Genomic DNA, 25,262 nt, shown 5'->3' on the forward strand with positions numbered 1-25,262 from the left:
GTTGTTTTCATCACAGGTTGTCGAGAGCCCAAAGTATGACACCTTTCATCCCCAAGCTGCATGCTTGCCAGAACAAAGGAGTGACTCCTTTCAGGAGCTTCTCTTCCTGAACAGCTTTTCAAGTTACCTTGTCAGTGGCTGTTAGCCTGTGGGCAGTTCTCTCACTTCAGTCTTTGCATCAAAAGTTGCTGATATTCACAAGTTAGTGATTTACTTATCAGTAATCTTTATGGTAGAGATAAGAGGAATTGGTGATATGACCCCCTCTTGATTTGTCATTAAGCTGCTGTCTGCTGCAGAAGGGACTTCCAAAGGTAAAAAAAGGAACATGATCTTAGTTAGATATCTGCTCCTAATTCCTTTGGGTGACTTGCTAGCCTACCTTTTACTAGTGTTTCTTTCTTGTGCCATTTAGAGATCACAATCTGTTCCCTCTCAGACTGGGAAGGATATTTTCCTCAGGAGGCAAGTACATTTTTTGGTGGTGGATTCATCTTTTAACACAAGATACCAGACCTTGCCTTGGTAAATCCAGAGCCGTTGCGGCTAGCTGCAACAGATGAGCATCATTCCAAGCATAAATTTATGTTCTTCAGAAAAGTTACCGCAGTCCCACTATGTTTAATATATTTCACATGTAGCAGGCAGGTGCATTTTCTCCTCATAGCTCTCAGGATGCATCTGCAGAAAACTGTCTTTGAGTGGGGAGATGTTGTTGACCACACTTTAGTGTTTGTGTTTTCTCAACCACTTTTGGAAAAGTGAGGGTTTTTTTGCTTTTTCAGCCTATTATGGTGCAAAGAAATGTTCTAGGTAACTTGCATCACTCTTTGCCTGCTTCTGCTGGGAGAGTGTGAAATTTTTCGCAGGAGAGGGGAAGGAAACTCAAGGCAGTCTATTCCAGCTATATTTCATATAATCCTCTTCCCTGCAGGTGTTTGGTCAATTTTCCAGGGAAGAATTTTCAAGGAAAGAGAAAAATATAATGAAATATTTCCCATGAAGGTCGAAATTATGTTTGTGCGGTATCTTCACACAGCACTGGTGGACAACTTCTCAGAAATGTCCGGGCAGGAGGATCAGATCCCTTGCTTGTCAGGAGTTAAGCAGCAGTCTTGGTACCAGTGTTAGTAATGATTTTGCTGAAATAATAATAATTCCACTCTTAAAAGAGTCATTATCATAAGGACATTTATTCTTTCAGTGTGAAAAGCTCCTGGGGTACTTAGCAGTCAGACCATTCCTGTGTTTCCCTCAGCTTCCTTTAGTGTCATCCAGTGAGTTGTTCCATAAGTCTTCAAGACTGTGACAGTCTTCACATCTGTGGTTTGGGTTTTATGATTCTTTGAGATAGTGGTAGAACCCAAATACATCAAAGGAGGTGTTGGAGTCAAGGGTAGTCGAAGGAAGCATAAGAGTCAAAGCCAGCAGCAGAACTGAACAAATTTTACCAATACCCATTTGTCAGGTTTGGAAGAAGTGGTACAGCAGAGAAAGATGGAAACCAGAACTTTTTATTCTTTTGCATAATCTTTCTGTGTCAAAACAGTCATTTTTGCAAAAGCCAGCTATGGAAAGGCATTACATGATGGCACAGAGTGGGCTCCCAGTGCTTCAGATATGTGGATTTTACAGATACTTAAGAAGCTTTAGCATTGACTTTATTGCCCCAGACTTTTTACTTAGGTTGTAATCATTGAATCCTGTGCAGTGACTTTGTTCTGGTGTTTTCAGAGATCCTAAAAGCAAGAGCTGAATTCTTTGCCTTTTAATTCTACTTGTTTGTCTCATTACTCAAATTCACTGGTGATTTTTGATACAATTATTAGGACAGACTTTAGGGATTAGTCAAATTACACTGCTAAGCCTGTTTTTTTGGTATCTGTTTCACAGGTTTGTTCTTGAATGAAGAAACTGTATCTAAATATATACTATAAAGTGTATGAATGCAAACATCTTTCAGCACTTGAGCTGTTTTTCTTGGACAGAGACTTAGAATTGAAAAATTCCTGTCAAGGAATTTGGTTGTTGTAACTGATAAGTATTATTGTGCCAAAGGGATTAGGGAAAAGTTTAAAGAGAAGTTTAAATGACAGATAATTGTATAACCAAGAAATAATAAAGAAGCCTATATTACTGACAATGGATTAAAAATTCTCTTTATATGAGATACTCGGTAGCTAAGAGTTAAATAGCCTACTTGAAAAATCACTTTTTTGATATCTTTAAAGTTGATAGCTTGAAAATTGTATATACGATTGAAGGGCTTGAGTGCACGTTCAGATTTATCTTTGAAAATAGAGTACTTTTTTCTGCTTTTGAAGGAATTTGAACTAGGGAATTTCAGGGCATGTAGAACCCTCCAAAAAATATTTACCCTAATGTTATGGGAATCCATGTGTAATTTTGTACACATAAGATCAGGCTGTTATAGCAAATATAATCTGAAAGTGCCAAGTTTGTGTGTTAGTATGTTTTGGGAAAAGAGGCCAAATGGTTTTGAATTCAGTACCTGAGCAGTACAAATGCAGGATGCCTGCTGCTAAGTGATTGTCATAATTCTACTGTAGAGACTTTTATATTGCCCTGCAGTATCTATTAAATTCTTTTTGAGCCCTTCTAACTTCAAAGGTTGCTTTCAGTGCAGCTTGTCAGAAGCAAAAGCCATTTCAGATTCCTCATCAGGCCACAGAAACCGTAGCTGGCACATTGTTTAATGCTGTCCTTTTGTTAAGAAGTGGAAGAAACATGTTTTTCATACTGAAACATAGTTTTTGTATTGAAGTGACATCAAACCCAACTGTCTGCAGACAGTGAGGAGATGATTGCTGGCACGCTGGCATGGTCACAGCTCTGGTTTCAGGGCTTTGTTGCATAACACGTTGGTTTCAGCTGTTTCCCCATTTACCACCTTCCATTTACACCACTATGAGCTGGTGTGCTATAATGTAAAGCAAGTCACTGATGTGATACAGATTTAAAAATAATCTCCCTAAAAGAGGGACCTAAAACACTGAAGAACTGTTCCTCCTATTCTCAAATCCTTTTCTGTAGAGTCTTATGATGATTTGCCATTTGTATTAACTGTATTATGAAGCTATAGGGGGAGAAGTGGTACTGGGAGAAGTGGTCAGGAGCATTTAGTCATCCATTATATAAATAATCTGAAATCTAAAGTATGCAATTGCATATTCTTTTTAATACCTAGATAAAATAAGCACTCAAAAGCAGAGTGTCTGCCTAACCCCAGGCAAGGCTGATTGGGCAATTGAAAGAAAATTATTTGGGAATTCTTTTCACATCTCATACTACTGAAGATTTTTAAGGCTTTTCTCTTTAGCTGAAGTTAGTCTGCAACCTTTTTGGGTTTTTTTTGGTTTTTTTTTTTTGAGATAAAGTTCTTTTCCAGGTTTTTGGTTGCTTGGATATCAGGAATGACAAAAGCACAAATTGTGTATAAGCAAAATATTGTGTTTCAGATAATTGATGAGTGATTAGGATTTCCTGAGTAGTTTTGGTGGGTTGATGCAGTTTTTAATGTGTTGCCAGATGTGGAATACGTTGCCATGCATCTTTGGAGAAAAAAAATGGACTTAGAGCAGTGTGAGGTTCTGTTTTGGAGAAGATGGCTTGTTTTAGCCTTCAGTTTCATGGAATTTTTCATTGTGGTGGCTACTGTTTTTTTGTATTTCTTTTGTGTATATACACCTCCTGTTTCACAAAAGACAAGTAACTGAGGGTTATTTCAGACTCCTCAATGTTTCTGCGTAACCTTTTTAAACTTTTTTTCTGTAAAAGTTTATATAGAAACACCCTAAAAATGTGGTTGAAGTTTTGCTGATCCTTGGGTTAGAGCAAAACCATAAGAATAAATTCTGCTGTAGTTCCCGTGGCCAGGGAAAGCAAGGAGGGATGTAAACAAAAAAGTGCCACAGTCTATTCTTAGAAAAATTTGTTAAAAGACATAAGTGTGCTTGGAGAAAGGTGTTGAATGTGTAATTGAAACTTAGAGCTGCTTTTGCTTCCCAAGTCCTAGTGTTTTAGTACTTAATGTGAGTAAATTTGTGACTGTGGGCTTGTGGTTATTTGGACTTACTTACATTTAAATAACTCTTCACTTATGTGTGCTTTGGTATGTGATGTTTGTGTTTGTTGCTCAGCCAGTTTTCTCAAGCTGCATCTCTTCCTTCTGTCTGTTGGATTCTTTTGCTCCAGGGTAAAAGAGCTGCAGATCTTTTCTATATCCTAGGGCAAGAAAAAGTTCATAAGCGCCAGTGGATGTGTTAAGCAGCAGTGAATGTAAGGAAAAAAAAATGGTAAGGTTTTGACAAAGAGGTTTTATGATCTGGATTAGTATTTCTGATCTTGCTCGTGTCCTTTCCTTCATCCAGTTTTTTGGACGCCTTCCTCTTGAGTGTTGTTCCGCTCTTCAGGCACATTGAGGTAGCTACATTTGGAGTAGTTGGTGTCCGTGGAGCCAGTAGCAGACATCTGAACCTAAATTCCCCTCTGGGAATTTTAACTTTGCACCAGGCAGCCAAGTTGTGAATGTAGTTAATCTTAACATTGGATAATTTATTTTTGATGAATCTCAAGTCCTCTGATTACTAGCTCAGCCTGAAATTTGCTTCTGAGATGTTACTTACCCTACTTTTAATCTGCAGTATTGTTAAAGGGTTATTAATTGTGTAGGGGAGAGTGGTGCATTTTCTGTCTTGTGTTTACCCATGAACAGAGCAAAATGCACTTCGTCTGCAGCACTGCACAGCGTGAGGTGTAATTTGAATTTTGCCTTGCACCTGGCTTGGGATGTCCAAACAGTGCAAACAGTTTTGGAAATGATGCTCCATAGGAACTACTTGGCTTGTAGGAGGTATGTGCAAGTTGGTTTAGGGCTTGGAAACGTGGGTGTAGAAGTAGTGTGTTGGAGGGGTGCACCAGTGAGCTCTACAGTGTCACGGCTGTTCAGAGAGTCCTTGAAGTCAGCTGCTGTCTGTGTGCTTGAATTCCTGGGTTAAAGTGGTTCTGATAGGTGTACTAATTTCATCAGTCAGCAACAAAAAGCAGCTTTCTAAATATTTTTTTTTCCTTTTAAAAGTGAATGTGAGGAGGTTTTTTTGGATCTGCTCTAGGAAGTGGAAAAGTCGTTATAATATTGAGCCAGTGTTTTGCCCTTAGTTTTCATTTGTAATGTGTTAGTTTTTTAATATGGGAAATAAAAGCTGAAGAGGCTCTTTACTAGGTATTAAGACAATTTCTAAGATAGTAAATATTACTTAGTGTTCTCATTATACAAAAAAAAAAAATAAATTGATGATGCAAAACCAGTAATAGTAGCTGTAGCCGAGACACAGAAGTAACTTCTCAGTTAAAAACAAAAACCAAAAACCCAAACCCAATACCTTGCTCCTGCTATCTGTATTTATTTTTACAGCCAGTTTGTCATGACCATGTTTCTGATGTAAATGTTTCACTATTTAAATTATTTAAATTTCTCTTTTGGGGTTTTTGTACCCTAGAGTTGTGAAAATTAATTCAAAGATGTTTCAGGAAAAGCTATTGCAGCCATAAGAGACATGAGTGCTTTAACATCCTACTTAAGTATCGAGTGTCTTCTGCTCTGGAATAGAAAGTGCATTGCTGGCTGGAGTGCTGCACACACCCAGGATCTGCCAAGAAAGGCTGAGTGACCATATGGTTAAAGACATGGACTCGAAACAGCTGAAAATCAAGCAGCACTTGGAATCTGAAGGTATAATTAAACCTCCAATTAGGCTGGAAAAGGGCTGCAGAGTCCAGCTGGTTAGAAAATAAAAGCACTTTTCATTTAAAGTATAACATGATCAGTAAGTGCCAGGTAGAGCATTGCAGTAAGATTTGTTGCCTGCCCCTTACTCCTTGATGCTCTTTCACAACCTAAGATTTTTAAAATTACCTTTATTATATTATTTATTATAATTTTTTCAGCTGCCAGGTTGAGCAAGTAGGCACTGTGGAAAATGTTCCAGCAAGGCTTCATATACCCTCAAACCTTGCCTAGCTGAATTTAAAATGCTTTTTTTTTTTTCTTTTTTTTTTTTGGTAAGCTTATTCTTCATAAATCTGGTACTTTTAGTTTTAAGGGGCAGGTGTAGAGAAAAAGATTTAAAAATATATATTTGGGGCTCAGTATATTTCTGTTCAGCAAAATGGTTCGCATGGTGTGCAAGTTTTGCAAGCCCTGATGCTTCCGTGTGCAGAATGGTGCAGGGATGAGTCATCAAATTGCTACAATTACACAATTCAGTCCTCATTGTCCTTGTAAATACAACATATTAATATAGGATGGCTACAAGCAGGTTTTGATTACTGACTCTACTCCAGCCACTCAGAAAATTAAATGAGGTTGGGGCGTGTTTGGAACAGTTACGCAAGGATTGTGTTAGATATGATCCTGCTGTACCTGTTGAGGTAAATCTGCCCCTAAGAATTAAACTATTACATTTGTTTGTTTGTTTGTTTTTTTTAATAAAAAGAGAGACAGAACTTGAATTGGCTGATGGGTCAGAAGCATCCTCCCCATCTAATTTTAGAAACTATACATGCTGCAAAAAACACTCGTTGTCTCTTGGGACTGCTGTAATTATGTGGGTTTTTTTCTAGTGATATCCATTTGCTGAGTGGAAACACAGGCATGTTGGAAAACAGCCTGTGACTTGGACAGGAGTAGCACTTTTGTTTATTAACATCCTAAATTGACTGCTGCTTTAATCAGGGAATATTTGTTTTTTTTTTTAAAAATAGTGATCTTTATGAGAATCTGTATTACACTATTTCTGAAGTTGTAAAAGCCAGCAGGGTGATTCAGCAGTTGTGCTTTGCAGGATGGGGTATGAATTATCGAATTAACTCCTCTGCTGGGTAGTTCCAGGCTGCAGTTTGTGCTTGCAGCTGCCTGTGAAAAGGATGTGCCATCACCAAAAGTCAGAGCCCTTGCTTAGTGTTTTGTGGAACTGGATTATAATAGTAACAGTGAACTGCTGATCGTTTTTGTGTGTAATTTAATTTTGAAAACAAGTTATGTAGTTTAGTCCTCTGTAGGCACAGCCCACCTTGATCTGACTTCTGAGATTATCTTCATGGTAAGTCAGACATAAACTGAGTGTTATGAGATGCACGGTTATGTATTCACGGAGGATCAGCAAGTTGATTTTGTAATGAGGGTAAGGTGAAGACTAAAATAGTGATACCAACTGCCAGTCATCAAAGTATACAAGATAACCTGTGTAGTGCCTGCTTGTCTTCTTTTAAACCTCCAAAACTGTTACGGAACATTTAGATGAAGCATGATTTGAGATTTTCTTTCTCTCAGCAGAGAGATGGGGCACACAAATGCTGATTTTTGGGTTATTTACTGATCTTGACAAATCTTCCCTAAAAGTAGACCCTTGAGAGTTGTTAAGTTGGGTATGTAGGAGCATTAGGTCTCTTTTAAAAACACCGCATCTACAACTGGTGGCCAGACTGTGTGTTTTAGAGACTAAATACAAACTGCCTAACTGCTGGTACAGAATTTACCGTCTCTGCTTCTATATTTCTTGGTGGTTAATTAGAGGCCAAATAAAAATGATGCATTCTTTTTCAACTGTGTTTGTTTTTTTTTTTTTCTAATTTTGACTTCAGCTGTTGGATCTTGGTAGATTCTTTTAGTAATTCAAGTATATTTTTCTTTGAACTTCCAGCAATAACTATGCTAAAATAAAACCAGGCAACTGGGACAATAGGCTGGCTAGCTAGATAAAAAATGTAGTGTACTGAGCTTAATTTGTGCAGGTCCCTAGCGCTTATTTAAATAGTTTAATTTAAGCTGAAAAAGCAATTTCAAACACAGATGTCAAATATAGACATGTCCATGGTCAGCAGAGTTAACTTTCAAATTAGAATTGTAAAGTATCTCCAATTGGAACTGAACCACAAGGATGATCTAGTCCAACTATTACTCCTTACAGGAATACCTAAAACTAAATCAAATTTAACTTGATGAACCTTAGAGCTTTGTTTACACAGTGCTTTATAGTGACTGTGGGCAGTGGGTTGAATTTATCTACCATCAGATATTTTCAGAAGCTCTTTTTTTTTTGAAAAACCATTTGGCTGTGGGCTCTGTTTTCTACTTTTCTCAAGGGTTTTTTTTTATTTTCTCTGCCTGCAAAAAAAATGTGGTTAACTCACTACATTACTGCAAAAATGAGTAGGGGAATATTGCAAAGAACCTATAGGCAACTTGAGTGAGGTTAGGCCCATAGCTGGAGGTATGTTGTCACTGGTGTGGCTTTTGTCATGTCAAACATCTTTAGTGCCCAGATTTGAATAGCTGTCCATACCTTTTTATGCTTATTCCTTTGATAGGGTCATCTTTTGTGCCTTTCTTCTGTATCTAGCCTATGGCTATGCTTCTGAAGACATTTTGAGTGATTAATTTGTGCAGTGCTTGAGATAAACACACTTTGGCAGTGTCCACCCAACTCTGACCTGGCACTTAGAAGCACTGTAGCATTTTTGCATCTTTTTGCAGACTGGTATGTACAAATTTTGGGGGATGTGTGATACTTTAGGGATTTGGTCCTTTCTGTGAGAAAAGTTGATTCACATCTCATGGAGTTTAAATTAGAGATTCTCTGAATTCATTTACTGTTTGTGCTACAGTATATTTTTATTGAGTCTCTTAGTAGTTAAAAGAAGAAAATCCCTTCCTATCCGTGATCAAGTATCAAGATGTTGTTAATGAACATTTTTAAACAGATTCCTGGATTAGAAAATGGTGACCACAACATCCTAAGGGAGAGGCTTGCATTCATTTAGAAATGCTTGAAACCACTCGGGGAGTTCTGCCTATATTAAAAGCGGGAAGCTGTGGGACACATGCTCCTTGCTTTTAGAGAGGATAAAGATGGTTACCCAGCTTGCTTCCTCACTGATGTGGCCCAGTTGTCCCAGAGGATGGCAAGTTCCTCTCCTTCACTGGGTGAATGTGTAATTAATACCTTCAGCAAGCCCTGTGCTGGCAGAACTGGTTTCAGAAGGCAATTCCAGTAAGCTCCAGCTTAATCTGCGGTATTTGACTTCACGACACCCAAGTATGTATTAGTTTTTATCATTTTTTCAGCTTTTCCAAAGCTAGATGTAGATATGATTTGTTAAAGGAAATTAGAGCCTGTTTAGCTGGTCTGTTTTGATTAGTAATTTAAACTGAAATCTCTTGATCTCTTTTCCAGTGAGTGGAAATTTCGTAAAAAATTAGCTTGTAAAAGACTTACCTTTGTCCTTAATCTAGGTGACTATTACTGGTGTAGTCTTAGGGGTACTGAGAACTAGAAGTTCTTGTTTTCTGTTACTTTCCCTTTCATTATAGACAAAAACCATAATAATGGAAGACTGCTGTTCTTTTTATCCAAGGTAGCACAGTTATTGTCTAGTTTTGTCCACCCATGCTTTGTATCCTGTGAATCCATTCTTTGGTGGGAATAAATTTCTCATTGAAGAAACTCAGCGGTGTTGTCTTGCTTACTAGGTACTACTGCTGCTCCTTGTGTGTTGTCCCAGTTCCCAGGATTACTGCTGACATTTCTTTAATTGCTCTCCTGATACTGGGACTAAAACTAGGTTACAGAACAAAGCTGCCCCATGCTGCTTCTTTCCAGAGTCTAAAGGCGCTCCCGAGTCCTGCAGCACAGTGCGAACCCAAACGTTATCTGCCTGTAGCTAACAGAATCTGGTGAGCCTGTACAGGTTTGATTGATTTCTGCTAGAAAAGATTTGCATCTTTTTTTCATAGATGAAAGGATGAGCCTTGCAGACTGAGTGCTTCTATATTGCAGGAAAATTAAGGTGCTGTTGTACCTAGTTTGATGAAACCTCATACATACGTGGAACTGTGATTCTTGAGACACCAGTTTTAGTTGCTAGCAGGTATCTAAGGATCTTAATTGAAACTGTGATTTATGAAATTTTACAATACCTACAAAATTGTTTGCCTTTGGGGATCATTCATAGTTGTTTTTATTTTGGAAGCTTTTCATAACCTCCAAAGGAAATGAGCTCTAGGTGATGACTCTTTTGTCAATACCTCTTTCTCCCCGTGTAACTTTTGAACCTGTTTGCTGTGTTTATCTGCATCTTACAGAAATCCTAAAGACTTGAGGTATTGTGGAGCAGAAAGATTAAAGAAACCTTGAATTTGCTGCAGAACTAAACAAGGAATATGGGATGCAAATGTTCAAGAAACACGCTTTTAAAATTCTGCAGTTTGTAGAGCAGTTTGTAAATTTTACTGCCACTGCTGGTTTTACTGTTAGTGAAAGTAAAGACAGAAGCTTTTCTAAGTGTAACTTTATTCAGTTGGGTTATAAAAACTATAAGGCAATGGAAAACATCTACTCTTAGACCCATGGTTATCACCTTCTGTTTTCTGTTGCTCCTGTTCCCAATAGGGGATGACGAGCACTTATTCCAGGCTAACTAATTAAGGAGTGACAGGGGGTTGGAAATATTCATTCTACTTTTACAAGAGCTGTGAGCAACTTCACAAGAATTTCTGGAAAAAAACAGGATGAATTGACAGTATTTAGAAGTTACACTTCCACTGTGAGAAGCTGCTAGGCTCTTGTGGTTGTGGGGGTGAAAAATCAATCCTCTTCTTGCAGAATCTTGAGGTGATGAGGGAAGTGGAGCATGAGGAATGAAATGAGGATAATCTGAGAAAGCTGAGTCTTTTTAGCCTGAAGAAGAGGATGCTGAGGGGGGATCTCATCAATGCTTATCTATACATACAGGGCTTGTGTCAGGAGGATGGTACCAGACTCTTCTCAGTGGTGCCCTGCAACAGGACAAGGGGCAGTGGGCACAAACTGGAACACAGGTGGTTAAGCCTAAACAAAATGAAAAACTTCTTTACTGTGAAGGTAACAGAGCACTGAAACAGGCTGCACAGAGGAGTTGAGGGGTCTCAGTCTCTGGAGACATTCAGAACCTGTCTGGATATGTTCCTCTGCGATCTATTCTAGCTGATCCTGATCTACAGAGGTCTTTCCCAACCCCAATCATTCTGTGATTGAGAACCGGCAAGTGCAGGTCAGTTGTGTTGTTGGGGCTCCATGGCCTTGGCAGTCACTCTGTGAGAGCTCATCACTTTATCAGGTCTTGATGTTGTTTATCAGCAGACCTGCAGAGGAACATCCACTTTAAAGCAGCTTGGGAAAACTTCGAGGCAGGTTTCTGTAGAGGGTGTGTGGGGTAAACAACAAGGTAGAGGTTGAGAGAAGGGAGCAGCAGCATGATGAAGGGGAGAGTTGAGCTTGTAGATGCCTATCTTCCTTCTTGCATAAGAGCAGGAGGCCTTCCCCAGCAAGGAGAAGTGACACCAGCTGTCAGGAATTTTGAAGTTATTCTTTGGCCAAGTGCTATGGATGTACAGGACAGATTAGAGTTGTCTAATTGCTTCTTCCAGACAACAGGACGGGATCCACTTCTCATATTTTACTCTTCAATTAAGAGACTTAGTGGTTTAGAGACACATCAGACTCTTGAGTTAGCATGTATGCAATCTGCCCCCCTGCCCTTGGCCCCCATATTAAGTGATGAAGACAGAAATAAAGCGAATTTGTGCTCCCTCTTGTGGCAGTGTCCTGTGGGAGAGCATCATTTGGTGCTGGTTATGAGCAGTGTGTAGTTCCCAGTGACTGGAATGGATTTTGAGACCATCAGTTTGAAAATGTGGAAGAGGTGATTTGCTTTTCCAGTGTTACAGTTTGATGTACATCCAGAGGCACTAATATATATATATATATACACATATATATATATACACACACATAAAGCATACAAAACCTTTACTGCCATTGGCCATTTTTGGTTTACCCTCAAGCCATCTTTTGGGCTTGTATTTATGATTGTTAGTTGAGTCATAATCAGCCAGAGTGGAGTTTTCCCATCACCCCATGGATGCAGTTTCCATAGTGTAATCTTTTGTCTGCATGTTGCATGTTTTTCCATGCCTACCTGTAAGGCAGAAAAGGGTTCAAGGTGAAGTTCAGACAAAGCACTGGAGTCAGGCAGGGGAGCAAGGCCTGGAGGGCTAATGCTGTTACTTTTTAAAAATTTCTGATTTCAGTGCAGTACAACCCTTATGCCAAAAAGAGGAGGTGAAGTGGTGAGTGCTTGTGAGGTGGAATCGCATTTTGAATGGAGGTTGGATACAGTTGTGAAGGGGTTAATCCCATAATCCATGGTGGCAAGAGTGACGGAATTGTGTGACTTATTCCATCATGTGTTTTACTTGAATGCATTGTTCCTCTTTCTGCTGAGACAGCTGGTAGAGAGGAAGAAGGCTGCAATAAATACAGATGAGGATTAAAGACATTAATTTTTTCACAACAGCACCTCTGCCAGTGAGGCCGTTATCTCCTGGGCATAAATTACAGGGTTGGTGGAAAGCTAAATGAGCAGTGGTGGCCCAGAGGGGTACCAGTGAGTAGGTAGAAACGGAGGGTAATTGGGGTATGGATAGCAGAAGGGAGCAGATAATTAAAAAACAAGAAGGGAAGTGAAAGATGTTGAAGAACTGAGGTAAGCTCTAAAAGACATTTGCAGCTGAACATTTGTAGAAGTTCTTGCATCTCATTCTGGAATAAAAGGGAAGGAAACAGTAGGGAGGAGGAGTTATGATGTGGGGAGAGCACTGTAATTAAGTTGGGGTGAAGAAAGTTAGTGACTGCCAAGGGTTATAGGATACAGATTGTGGCAGTGAGTTACAGAGGCATTCTGCAGAGAACAGTCCCTTCTCCTTGTCATAAGATAGAGCTGGAAAAACAATTCATGCTCTGTTGCATGTAAGTAGCATAGTGATTTTTTTTTTTTTTTTTTAACTAGACATATTCAATTTAACTTTGGCAGAAAGTGCTAGTTGATTGCTTTGACAGGTTTAATTATTTTGGCTTGAGTAGGATGAAAGTGAATTTATTTCCCAGTTAGAAAAGCGTTGAAAGGCTGCATGAAAACCTGTCAAAGGAAACTGAAGAGGGGTTGGGGAGTTATCTTTACAGTAAATGGGATTGATAAACATGTCAGTTAAAAGGGGAATTTGTTTATAATAACCAGGTTTTGTGGCCAGAAATTTTTGATAATCCCATTCACTGGGAAAATTAATTTTATCTGTTCAGTTGTTTTGCTTTTCGTAATGTTTGTAGAATAAGGGGCTGCCATAGAGTAAAAATTGAAGTAAAAATTCTTTTATCTTTTCCCTAGAACACATCAGTAATGGAGGATCAGAATGAAGACGAGTCTCCAAAGAAAAATACCCTATGGCAGGTAAGACTAACACTGGTGTGGAAAGAGTTGCCATCTTTTCATATGTTCCTGTGTTTGAGAAACTTGTGTCTGCATAATCATCCTTATATGTAGTTGACTGTATCAACCTGAAATCAGCTCAGCCTGCAAGTGAAGGATGACACTGATGTGAAATACTTCAGAAATTACTTGATCTTCTCAGATTTTGTAGTTTATGCTGACCTTGAAAAGACAATTCTGCATTTAACGGGTGCTTGGGAATACTCTTCAACCTTCCTGAGCACGTGGCTGTCATTTAGAGGGAAATATTCAATCCCTTCACATGGCAAGGAATTGCAACCAATTTGCTTTGAAGAAGTTTGGGAATATTGCAGAGAGCTGGCAGTTGTTCCCCAGCAGCCCTCTTGTCTCCTGAAGGGCTCAGAAGAGCCTGTCATCAATCTTTGGTTCTACTTAGTAATTAGCAGTAAGTCCTGGGGTGTTCTTCTTTGTAGCATCAGTGTTTCTAGCTAAAGCTTTCAGAGTTTTAATGATGTTTTTATGTCTCTCCCAAACATTGACACCAGTTAAGACAAAACAAGCCCTCAACCTCCTGTAATTACCAGTTTTTGTTGATGGACAAGAAATTCAACACTGACATGAGGGTCTTGAATTTTTGTGTTAATTGGACTATTAATACCCAACTTTGTCATGTCTCTAAATGTGTATTACTTTAACTGCTGGATCATGTATAAATCATTTGTGGAGGCAGACTGCATTATGCAGTAGAGGCAAACTGCAGCATACAGCAGAAACCACTGGTTTGATCCAGAAAAGTTTGTTGTAAGAAAAGAATTAAGTTCCTTGCTGTTGAAATAGTGAGAGCTATAAGCAAATCACAGTGTTTCAATGTGAGAAGTAACTGTAATTGTGAGCAAGGTTCATCTTTTATCTGTGAAAGACAAAAGGTGTGTTAGCTTTAAAAATTTATTTTAAAATTTAAAATTTAATTCTGTTGATTATTTCGTTCAAACTTCACACATTTTCTCCCTCATGAGAGTTCTTATAAAGCTGTTCTTATTCTTGTTTATTTTTAAATACTGATGTTCCTTTTCTAAAAACAGATAAGTAATGGAACTTCATCTGTGATTGTCTCAAGAAAAAGACCATCAGAAGGAAACTACGAGAAGGAAAAAGACTTGTGTATTAAATATTTTGACCAGTGGTCTGAATCAGATCAAGTTGAATTTGTGGAACACCTTATTTCACGAATGTGTCACTATCAGCATGGACATATTAACTCTTACTTGAAGCCCATGTTACAACGGGACTTCATCACTGCATTACCAGGTAAATCAATACTTATTTTACAAGAGGTGTATTTATACTTTTTTGTTTGTTTGTTCAGTACTTTGGGGTGTATGCAAGATTTCCAGAACATTCTCCAGGTTTAGATTATTTCTTATCAAAAAAGTGATTCTTCCTAGTCAAATGAGTTGCAAGAGTGTTGCTGAAGTCATTCATTTCTGTGATTAATTGAATTGGCCACTGGATGCCAGTGTTGTTCCAAGTAAAGGTGGTTGTGAGTAGCATATCCTGAAGAATATATGTTTAAATTGGGACTGAGTTGTTACAAAAGTTGTGTCTCTGCAAGCTCAGGTCTGAGTTCTTCTTTCATACAAATGCCATAGGTGTAGAAGATACCAGAAAGGTGTTTTCATTTGTGAAGTCTTTGCATTTTAGTTTTGTTCTGAGTTTCCCAATCTTGACTAAAAATCTTCCTGCTTAGATGAGTGAATCTAGTTTATCTGATCTTCTTTGATGACTAAAAAGCAAGAGCACTTGCAGGTTTTTATGGTATAGTCCAACTATGATTCCTTCAGTGGCTCAGAACCTCTCCTGCCACCCATCCATGGAAACATGTGTCAGTACTTTGAATATGAAATCTTTAGGTTTCCATCTCCTGGTAAATTACATGTATTTTTCCATTAATTTCTGGAAGGAATTGTATCCCTGGATATTTGCTGCTGGGGAGAATGATGAATTTGATTCTTTGAAAGGTAAATGTGTGGACATTGTTTCCAGAGTGGAAAATGAGCATGAAATATTCTGTGTCAAAATATTCTGTGTGCCACTGGCAGTCTGATAGGAGAGATTCCCACCTGCAGTAACTGTGGAGTCTGTGGATGTTATCCCAGGACCTATTCTAAGACATGACTGGTTTCTGGGACAGGCTGCATGTGGCTGGGCCTTTGTTCTCTCTGGAACTGCAACATGTTCACAACACCTGGAAGAATTCAACTTCTGGAGGTGATGGGATTTTGTCTCACTTGTGGTTGAAACTAGCTTCTCACTAATTGGAGTAGAAGAGAGAGCTTGGGGTGATACGGATCCTTCTATGTGCTCTATTTTCTCAATAAACAGGCTTAAAATGTAAAAGTCAAGGAGTGCCCTTTCCCGCATACCTCCATGTCACAGAAGTTATTATGTAGAAGATTTAGTTTGTGTGGCCAAACACAAAAATGTGCCTCACACTTGGACTGGAGAGCTGTCTCCTTTAGGTTGTATGGATGTTTCCTCCAGCTTGTTTTCAAAATACTGAATTTTTTTTTCTCTAGGGACAATATCTGGCATTAAATAAATAGAAAAGAAATAGATAATCATGGTCATCATGTTCAACTATGAGCTTCAGTTATAATTATATTGTCTTTGCTTTTATTTGATGCCTCGGGGTTGGTACCAGAATGATACACAGTTCTTTCCAATATATTCCTAGGAAATTTCTGGGAGCTGCGTAAGCTGGCACTTATTCATGCCATGTTTGTATATATTAATAAATCTTTATATTTACAACTTTTGTTGCTTTTGAAGAGGTAAATATTTGGAACTGTTCCCATGCTCAGCCTTTCCTAAAGGGTAATTTGTTTGAAGAATGTCTGTATACATTTACTCAAGAGCTTGATGGGAGTCAACTGAAAACAATCCTGCATTGGACTAAGATCACAATAAAAGATAAAAGTGCTATTGTTTAAAGGATAGTTACACTTGTCTTAAAGAAGTAAAATTCCTTTGTTTTAAATGGGAATAGTTTTTGCTTGCTACCGCCTGATTTTACACTCAGAATTCAGTAAAAATGGAAAAAAAATAATTGCATCTATTGTCCCTTTGCTGAAAGTGGTAACTCTGGCTTGCTTCTCTGTAAGTGGTGGCAGAATGCTTAGTAGTTACAAGCTAGGCAGTAGTTGGGCTCTTTCCTTCAGTACCAATCACCATCCTGTGGTCTGCCCAGCTGTAGCTGTGTCAGCTTCTGCAGGTTCCAGTGATCAAGTGGTTCAGCAGCCTGAACTCATCATTGTGATCCATCTGCCAATCCTTTAGCATGTAAAAAACAACTCTGAAAAGAGTGGTCTACATGGGACAGCATAGTATCAAGAATAATTTATGTCAACTTTTTTACATTCAGTTCTTTTAATTATCTTAAAGTTGTTAATATTCCTCGCATGATCACCTCCAACATGTGCCCTTTCCTTGAATGAATTACAATGTTGACCCTTTAGCATTACTTTGTCACCCTTGATTAGGAAAGAAAGTTCCTTTCCTATCTGCTCTGTGTGTTAAAACTGTTAAAGAACCATATGCTGAGTCAGGCAATTAAAACCCTGCCAGGCTTCTTTTGAAGTTGGTTTCTAAAATAATAAAAGCCTGTACAGTTCCATGATCTAAATGACTGTTTCATATCTAATGTTAGTCAGTTTTGCAGAGCTGACATCCCACGTTTGGGTCTCATTTTCAGACAAAGTGATATTTACACATTGAACTTTGAAATCCATGAAGATTTTAATTGTTTTAATTTATAAGTGAAATTCAGCTAAGCCTTTGTCTGGTACTTATAATCTACAGCAGCTGTAATTTTTCACAATTTTCTATAAAACTGCAAAAGCTCTTGTAGAGGCATAAGAGTTGGGAGTAATGTTTTGTAAAGTGCACCAATAAATGCTAGATGTATTTCGCAAAACAAACTTGGCAGCTTTTAGTACCTATTTCAGAAACTGTTTATAAAACTGTTATCTTTTAATGTGAAATAGGTACATGCAGCTATTTCAGACCTTAATGTGACTCAAGTTTAGTCCTGCATGATGTCTGAAATAATTGTGGTGTGTCTTATCTATCAGTGCTCTGGATGTGTTCCTACAATGTTAATTACAATGTTTACTTGGCTTTTTTTAAATGCAAGCAGTTTAAATCTGCACACTTCTGCAAGCAGTAAAAATCTTAAGAGCAAACCTGGTGGCAAAGCATTTATGTTTGTGTTCAGTTTGCAACTTTGAGTGCTTATGCAGTCATAGGAGACAAAGTTTCTGTATTCTAACATCAGAAAACACTTATTTCTGACTTTTTAAAAACCTGGTTAGAACTGCAACCAGGGTTATACACAACAGCGAAAATTATGCAGATTAATAAAGAAGGCTTTTTTACATATTAATAAAGAGCCCAGTAATTTGCATATGATCCTTAAAACTCAATGAAATATTGGCTTTCTAATGAGCAGGCTGCATGTGTTCCAAGTGCTGAGTCCCAGACTGATCTGCATCCCTGTAGATGTTACTGTTGTCCTGGAGGTGTGGTAACTGATTACAGTTTGCATTTGTTTAGTTTAATTGATCATTAATGAGCATTTGGTACTGGGGTTGCACTGCACTCAAGAGTCTGAAAAGCCCTTGGGTTAGTGAAGTGAATAAAACCAAGCTGAGCACTTGTCACTGGGGTTTTGTCTCTCCATATGTAATGATAGTTCCAGCCAGAAATGGCAGCTGACCTCTGGGGGAAGGCTGAGCTTTTTGGTGGTGGTACCCTGGTCATTTGGGTTGTGTCTCCAGACTTGAGGCATGAGAGGTGGCTTTGGATCCATATTTTGGCAGCTGTTTAACAGAGGGTCTTCACTGCACTTTCAAATGCAGTTGTGTGAAAGACTGAATAATTGCAAGATGTTCCTGCTTTGTTGTGTTTAATTTTTCTTAAATTCTGCACACCTGCGTTTAATCTGAAGAACTCTCTTTTCAGAGTATTTCACAAGAAAAAGAAAACTAAAACAAATTGGACGTAAGTTGATGAGTACACACATTCTATGACTTGGACATCACTCTCATTTTCTAAACAGGAAGTCATAAAACCATGGGCTTCAACGCTCCTGTTTGCCTCGTGCTAAAAGGTGTTAGGTTAGAAAGCAAGCCCTGGGGTGTGCTATCTACCATCTTGACTGTGATCCAAACACTTTTTAGTAGTCTCAATGTAGTAATCTATATCGAGTTTCTCTGAAACTACTTACCTGGCAGTTACATTCGTACTCTGCACAAAGAATTTAAGATGCAACATACAGATTTCTACTGGTAGAATATTCTGTATGCTGTGTATCAAACTCCTGAGGTGTTTGTACTTGGTTCAAAATAACTTTCCTGCTACCAGAAAAAGCAAGTGATGAAGTAGTCCTAATCGTGAAAGACATTTCAAGCTCCTCTTTCAAGCTGACCTGTTCAGTGGCTTCTGAAAGATCAGGTACATTAGAGTAGGGGTAAATACCAAAACCTATAGGAACAAAACCCCACAGAACCATACAGTTGTTGAGTTCTAAGGGTGCTTTGCAGTGTAGCTTTTTTATTAGAAAGTACCTCTTTTTTGGGGGGGAGGACAATTACTAGTTTATTGTCAGGAAATGGCAGTAACAGGCAAACTTTCAAAAAATTCTTTTGTGGATGAACATCATTTGGACATAATCTATTTGTCTGTCACTGTCCTCCTTGGCAGTTCATTTTACACCTGCCATGTTCATAATCTTCACATTTCAAAAATTTCTCAGAGCCACAAGCAAGTTGTTAGAAACATAATTGCCAGCATGGCTCCTTTGTCCTGTAATCTTTCCTTAAGATCGAAGTAGGTGCAGAGTTGTGGTTTGATTAAATGCTTTTAATCAAGTAAAGTTTCCCCCTCCTAAGAACATCAGTTTATGTGTGTGATGGTTGTTTTACTGAGTGAATGTGAATTATGCTAAATTATACTTCTCAACTTTGGAATGAGAAAAGCATCCAATAGCTTGTCAATATCTGTTTAGCACAGATCCTGCCATCCCATCTTTATGACCACTAGAGAGAAATTTTGATGTTATGACCAAAATGTGCTCGCAAGGGGACAGCCTTTGGCCCTGCAGCCTGTTTATTTGGTGAACTTCTTGTTATTTATTTGCTCAATCAACCTCACAGGTGTATGAGTAAATAATGTTACACCTTAAAAGTGCAGACACTGAAAAATTTGTCTGCCACCAGCCATCTTGTGCTGTTGGCCTTTTTGGAACCCAAATACAGCTGGAGAGTGTTTTTCTGCTAAGCAAGAGGAATTCAGGTGATCTGAAAAGGTTAGTTTGATGTGTGCCTCTGCTCTTCTGCCATGCCACTACTGATTAAAAATGCTTTTCATGTGGAACAAGCAGGACAGCATCCTTCTATCCGTGGGAGAACTGTAAGGCAAACATCAGTGCTCTTGGCATTGTGCCACATTTTTTAGAAAGACTGTTGGCTCAGAGCATCTACATTTTCTAATAATTTCTAGGTCTGTTAGTTTAAATTACTTTCATGTTTACTCTTCATATCTCCTAGCTACTTCCAAATGTTGCAATCATTCATTTTTATATTTTTATTAGTAAAATAATAAAAATTTATATTTTTATTAGTTTTTATTGAAACATAGTAGCCTGATACTGGTTGAACTGAATTACCATTTCTCTCCTTTTGTAGCACTACAGTCTCTTTTATTACTCATTAATTTGACTAAATATCCCTGTGTGAGGTGAATATAGCCTTTAGCCCTGAATATAGCCTTTAGCCCTGAACTGTAGTCCATGTGGTGGGAGAACAGTGAACATGCTGACTTAGTAGTACTCTGGAGAGGGAGAGGAGGGGGATCTGAGCTCAGATGCTGTATAATGGCTGTTGAAAGGAGAATGGGGAAGCAAAAAGGGAGCCTTAAACACCTTCTAGAGAGGAATATTGGTGTGCTCCTCTACTAATACCGAGTTTGCAAGTGCCCTGTTTGTCACACCTGCAACCTTAAAAGTCAGAGGAGTGCCTACTTAGCAGACCCATTTGTTTTCTTTATTTTTATCTATCTGTGTCCTCCACTTTGCACAATGAATTAGCTTGCCCTCTTGATAGCCAAGGATTCATGGTATTAAACTGACTCTTGAAAATGACCTTCTGATGATTTTATTTTCCAGGAAAACCTTGAGAACTGCATCAGATCACATAACATGGCAGTAATATAAATATATCCTGAGAACACAGTATTTAGAATCTCAAAATTATAATTCACTAGAAAGATCAGAATGCAGCAGACCCAAGGACTTCTTTTATGATGTATTTTAGTGCCCTCGTGTGTTCTTCAAACCTGATGTAAGAGTTGGTGCAGGTCAAAGCTGCTCTGAGGCTTAATACTGTTAGGAGAGGGTTTAGATTTGAGATCCACCAATTATTTGGACCTCCTTTTGTTTATTTGAATCTATGATGATTGGTGTTGAAAAATCTGTATAAACTCAGTTTACATTTTAGGAGCTTTCACCATTCTTGAAAGCCTTTTTATAGTTCTGTAAATTAAGTAGAAGAAATGGACGCATGCTCTTCATCTATATGTGTTTCTCCTATTGCTGCTTGTTTTTATGAAGGCCATACAAATTTAGCATGCAGTGGAAGACTCTAAGAATTCAGTTTCTTAAGTCTTTAAAAGCAACAGTACTTTGATTTTTTTTTTTTTCACCCAGGATTATTTGAAACCTGAAGTGGGCTGTCATGAGATAAAGTGGAAAATTAAAAAGGTTGTCATCTCCCAGTTTGAAAGATTTATTTCATGCTTGGCCAACTAGCATGTGCTATTCACAAAAATGGAGTTATTCCAGATTTCTGATTTAGTTTTTGGGCAAAATTGCTTCTTTGAAATAAGTAACAGACTTACCAATGTTTTTTTTGTGAGACCAGTGATGCTGAGGTTGGAACAGGAACAAGAAGAGTTTGGTTGCTATTTTAAATATAGTGCAAGTATGTTTTCTAACGTGTTGGTACCCTTCCCCAACACTATCATGATTTTTAATCTTAACACCCTTAGCAGGAGAGCAGGTCTAGGCAAAGACCATGGGCACAACCATGCAGTGTTCCAACTGGTTTATGTCTTGTTAGATCTGTGGTGGCAGCTTACTCGATCAATCATCTTTATTCATGTGCTTATTCTTTCTGTCTGCTTCAGCTGAAGTACCTAGTGGTTTTGGATAAGTATTAACTGGTACTTATGAAATAATAAATCCCAGGACATTGCCTTACCCAGACCTGGATCAATGGGCAGGACTTCAGTTCTGGTATATTGAACTTCTGTTGGCAAGTTGAATGCATTGAATACATCAATAGTCACTCTGCCCTGATATAAAAGGATCACAGGGGTTAATAAGCTGCTTCTGGCAGCTGGGATTTTCATAAGGAAAGTCAGTGATTCCCCAGCCCACTAAAAATTTTTGTTCGATGACCAACACACCTCACCCTGCAGGTGCAAGGAGAACATCAGTCATGTAGGTGGATGTTGTTTCTGGGCTATCTTGGTACCACTAGAGGACTTTCATATGGAATAATGTTGTTTTAATGGGGAATTTGCTTGTGCTGTGCTTATAATTACATTGGAAAATCTTTGTGCAGCTAAATTACATTTACTTTGCACTGGAATTCACAGTGCAGGAGGTGAACTGTCACCTCTCATTATTTGAGAGTTACTTGACTCCTGCTGATCCTGAGGTTTCTTTACTGATTCTCATACTAGAAACAGTTGCCTCCTTTGGCCCCAAAATAAATGTGGTGCTGAATGTTACAGCCTGGTTTATTCAACTTGAAGTTGTTTCAGAAAACGTGTCCCTCTTGATTTTTTTTTTCTGTAGCTGAAGAGAGGCTTCAGAACCCCCAGCTTCAAATCAAAGTAATTCAGTAGTAATTTCTCTAAGTATGGAGCCTAGTGACAATAAACCCTCAATAAGGATAACTGCCTTAGGTGTTAAAGCATTATTTACAATTGATGAATTACTGTCAGGCTCATTGATTTCTCCTTCCCATGCCAGGCTGCAGGGCATGGTGGCTTTACTGCCGCTAGAGTCCAGGACAAAATTCAGGAGAGGCCTTGGCACTCATTATAGTAAGAGCTTAAATAGGAAAGATGTCCTTGCAAGAAAGTTTTTGTAGCATCTTTGCTCATGTTTCTACTGGATATGTCTGCATTTGTTCCTGTGGAGTCCTGTCTTCTGATGAGTTGAATTATCGATTGTTATATGTAAGGGGATAGTAAAAGAATCAATATTTTAATTTTTTTCTTACTGCTGCTTAGTTAAACATCTGCTCGACAGTGATATTCTCTTTGTATCAGGTAGCCCTGTGCATTATATGCTCATAGACTGTGCCCAGAAGCAGCAGGATGCTTTCTGCTGCTTGCATGCTGTGCAGAGCTTTGGTTTGTGCTCAGTCTGTGGAAATGGGACAGTCCAGGAGGCAGAAAAGGAGTAAAGAGTTGCAGACATTTTGTTGTAACTGTTTGGGCTAACGGGTAGGTAGTGCTTCTTGGTATGATAATTTAATTATCATGTTGCTTCAGTGCCTTAAAGCTGTGTTAGCTTTCTCTAAATGTGTTGCAAAGCTTGTTTAGTAGTTTATTGTGAAGGGATTGACATTTTAATTGCCTTTATTTCTTTGTAGAGCAAGGATTAGATCACATAGCAGAAAACATCCTTTCCTATCTTGATGCCAGATCACTCTGTGCAGCAGAGCTGGTATGTAAGGAATGGCAGAGAGTCATCTCTGAGGGAATGCTATGGAAAAAATTGATTGAAAGAATGGTACGCACAGATCCGCTATGGAAGGGACTTTCAGAAAGAAGGGGTTGGTAAGTACCTTGACAATCACTAAATTCACTTTTTACAGCGTGCTTCTTCACACATTTTCCTTATCATGAGCTCTGCCAAAAAGTAAGCTTATAGTAAATGGGTCTCACTGAGATCTTATCTCTACCATGGACTATTGGCTGTCTGGTACTGCAGTGAAAGCTGTCAGCTCCCCCAACAGCTTTGACTTTGTTCCCTGTCCCTTTGACCACCAATCTCTGTAAACACTTGCTTTCCTTAGGGTAGCTCAATCTTCAAATGTGTAATTGTTTTTTTGCAGAGAGAATGAACAGTTAGAATCTTTTGAAGGGATTTTCTCTTTCTGTCTTTTTTTTTTTTTTTTTTTTTTTTTTTTTTTTTAAACAAATTACTTACAATAAAATCTTATCTTGTGAAAATTCAGAATAGCCAATTGGGCTATAGAAGCCTATCACAAAGAGCTCACCACTGATGTTTGTGACAGTGAAGTTATTCTGTTCTTTCCATGATCTGAAGTGATGAGGTGTTCTGCTCTGGAAACCTGCTTTTCTGTGCTCCCTAGTGGTGTGCCTAAGAAAATGCAAAGCATATTTTAAAGAGCAAGAGGAAGAAGACACTCCACTGGCTAAAAAAACCCTTAGGAAGCAATGAATCCTGACTTGGAAAACCATAAGGAAAACACCTGTTGCCTTTTTAGTCTTGGACACTTTAAATACAGCTGTCAAATTGTAAAGTCACAAGGGATTGTAGCAGCAATGCTAAAAATACTTACAAGTGTTCTGTGAGAATGTGTCATAAGGTTTTGTGCCTCGCAGATTTTTAATTCCTTTAAAGTTTGGATTCTTTGTGGTAATTTGAAAAATATGTTTCTGGTTCTTTCTAGGGATCAGTACCTGTTTAAAAACAGACCAACAGATGGCCCCCCAAATTCATTTTACAGGTCCTTATACCCAAAAATAATACAGGATATAGAGGTAGGTATGTGTTCTGATATGTAATGTCTGCAGAAGAAATAATATTGCATGTTTTTAGAGTTTCAAAGATGGTGAATGTTGGAGCAATCGAGTGTGTCATGTGTATCACAACTCGTTTGTGAGCTCTGCCTCTTAGACAATATAAAAATAGCTTCAGCAACTTTCTGCTACAGTACGTGCATTACCATGATCCTTCTAAGTGTTAAAACAATCTTTTTTGCCTTTGAAGATTTTTGGAACTCTTCTGGGACAATGATTTTAATAAAATAGCTGTTTTACTACTCCAAAATAATTCCACATATTGCTGTATGTTCTGATGTACTGGTGATGCTCACTTAGAAAGTGATCTTAGGGGTCAATGCCTTTAACACTGATCTTTTAAAATGCTGCTCATTTAGTAACTGATTGCTTCTAAAGCAGTCATGGTTGCAAATACAGCTTTCTCCAGGGGATGGAAAGCTTTTTCCAGTGGTTTGATGACAACAATCAGTCCTGCAGTGATAAACACAGTAGGGGTGTTGTTGGTAAAAAGACTGTAGCAATGTTTATTCTTTTCTTTGATATAAAATATTGCTTATCTTGTTCAAGAGTTAAAAAGTTGGGCTTGCTCAGTTCTTCTAAAGTGTTTCTGATAAATTGGGATCATCTTAGTATTCTACCCACCAACAGAAAATCTTGCTCATTTTGCTGTGTACCCACCACAAAACCCTTTAAGTTACACCATAGGCTGCAATGTATTTATTTTAACTGTGTGATAGATGTGGAATTATTGGTCTGAAATTCATTAGTGGGGAAACGTGTTTTGATTTTTAAGGCAGATGTGAACAAATCATCCTGCTATGGCAAATGTGAGTTTGTGTTGCTTGGCACTCAGTGGACAAAATTATTCAGAACTCTTCACCTATCTGTAAAATGTATCTGCTGGAAAACCATCCAATTTTCAAATATCTTTTATAAACCTTGCTACACAATTTATAAGCATTTAAAGATAAAGAACAAAGCATGAAGCATAGACTACACAAAATAAGCTCAAACTTGGTATTTCCTTGTGAACTGAA

At 38.3% G+C, this 25,262-nt stretch overlaps 1 protein-coding gene across 11 annotated transcripts in view; it reads left to right on the forward strand.

Annotated features, from left to right (window-relative positions):
- The window catches only part of FBXW11 (F-box and WD repeat domain containing 11), a 68,421-nt gene that overhangs the window by 22,859 nt on the left and 20,300 nt on the right, over positions 1-25,262 (forward strand). For 8 of the 11 annotated variants that reach the window (XM_030458974.1, XM_030458978.1, XM_030458972.1 and 5 more), the window contains 4 exons: positions 13,282-13,344; positions 14,427-14,652; positions 23,067-23,253; positions 24,114-24,204. In XM_030458974.1, the coding sequence (XP_030314834.1) occupies positions 13,282-13,344; positions 14,427-14,652; positions 23,067-23,253; positions 24,114-24,204 (567 nt within the window). Of the gene's footprint in view, positions 1-10,811; positions 10,898-13,281; positions 13,345-14,426; positions 14,653-23,066; positions 23,254-24,113; positions 24,205-25,262 lie in introns of all 11 variants that reach the window. The other 3 variants (XM_030458970.1, XM_030458971.1, XM_030458969.1) reach the window with 1 other exon arrangement.

Source organism: Calypte anna, chromosome 13 (genome assembly GCF_003957555.1).
Source record: "Calypte anna isolate BGI_N300 chromosome 13, bCalAnn1_v1.p, whole genome shotgun sequence".
NCBI lineage: Eukaryota > Metazoa > Chordata > Aves > Apodiformes > Trochilidae > Calypte > Calypte anna.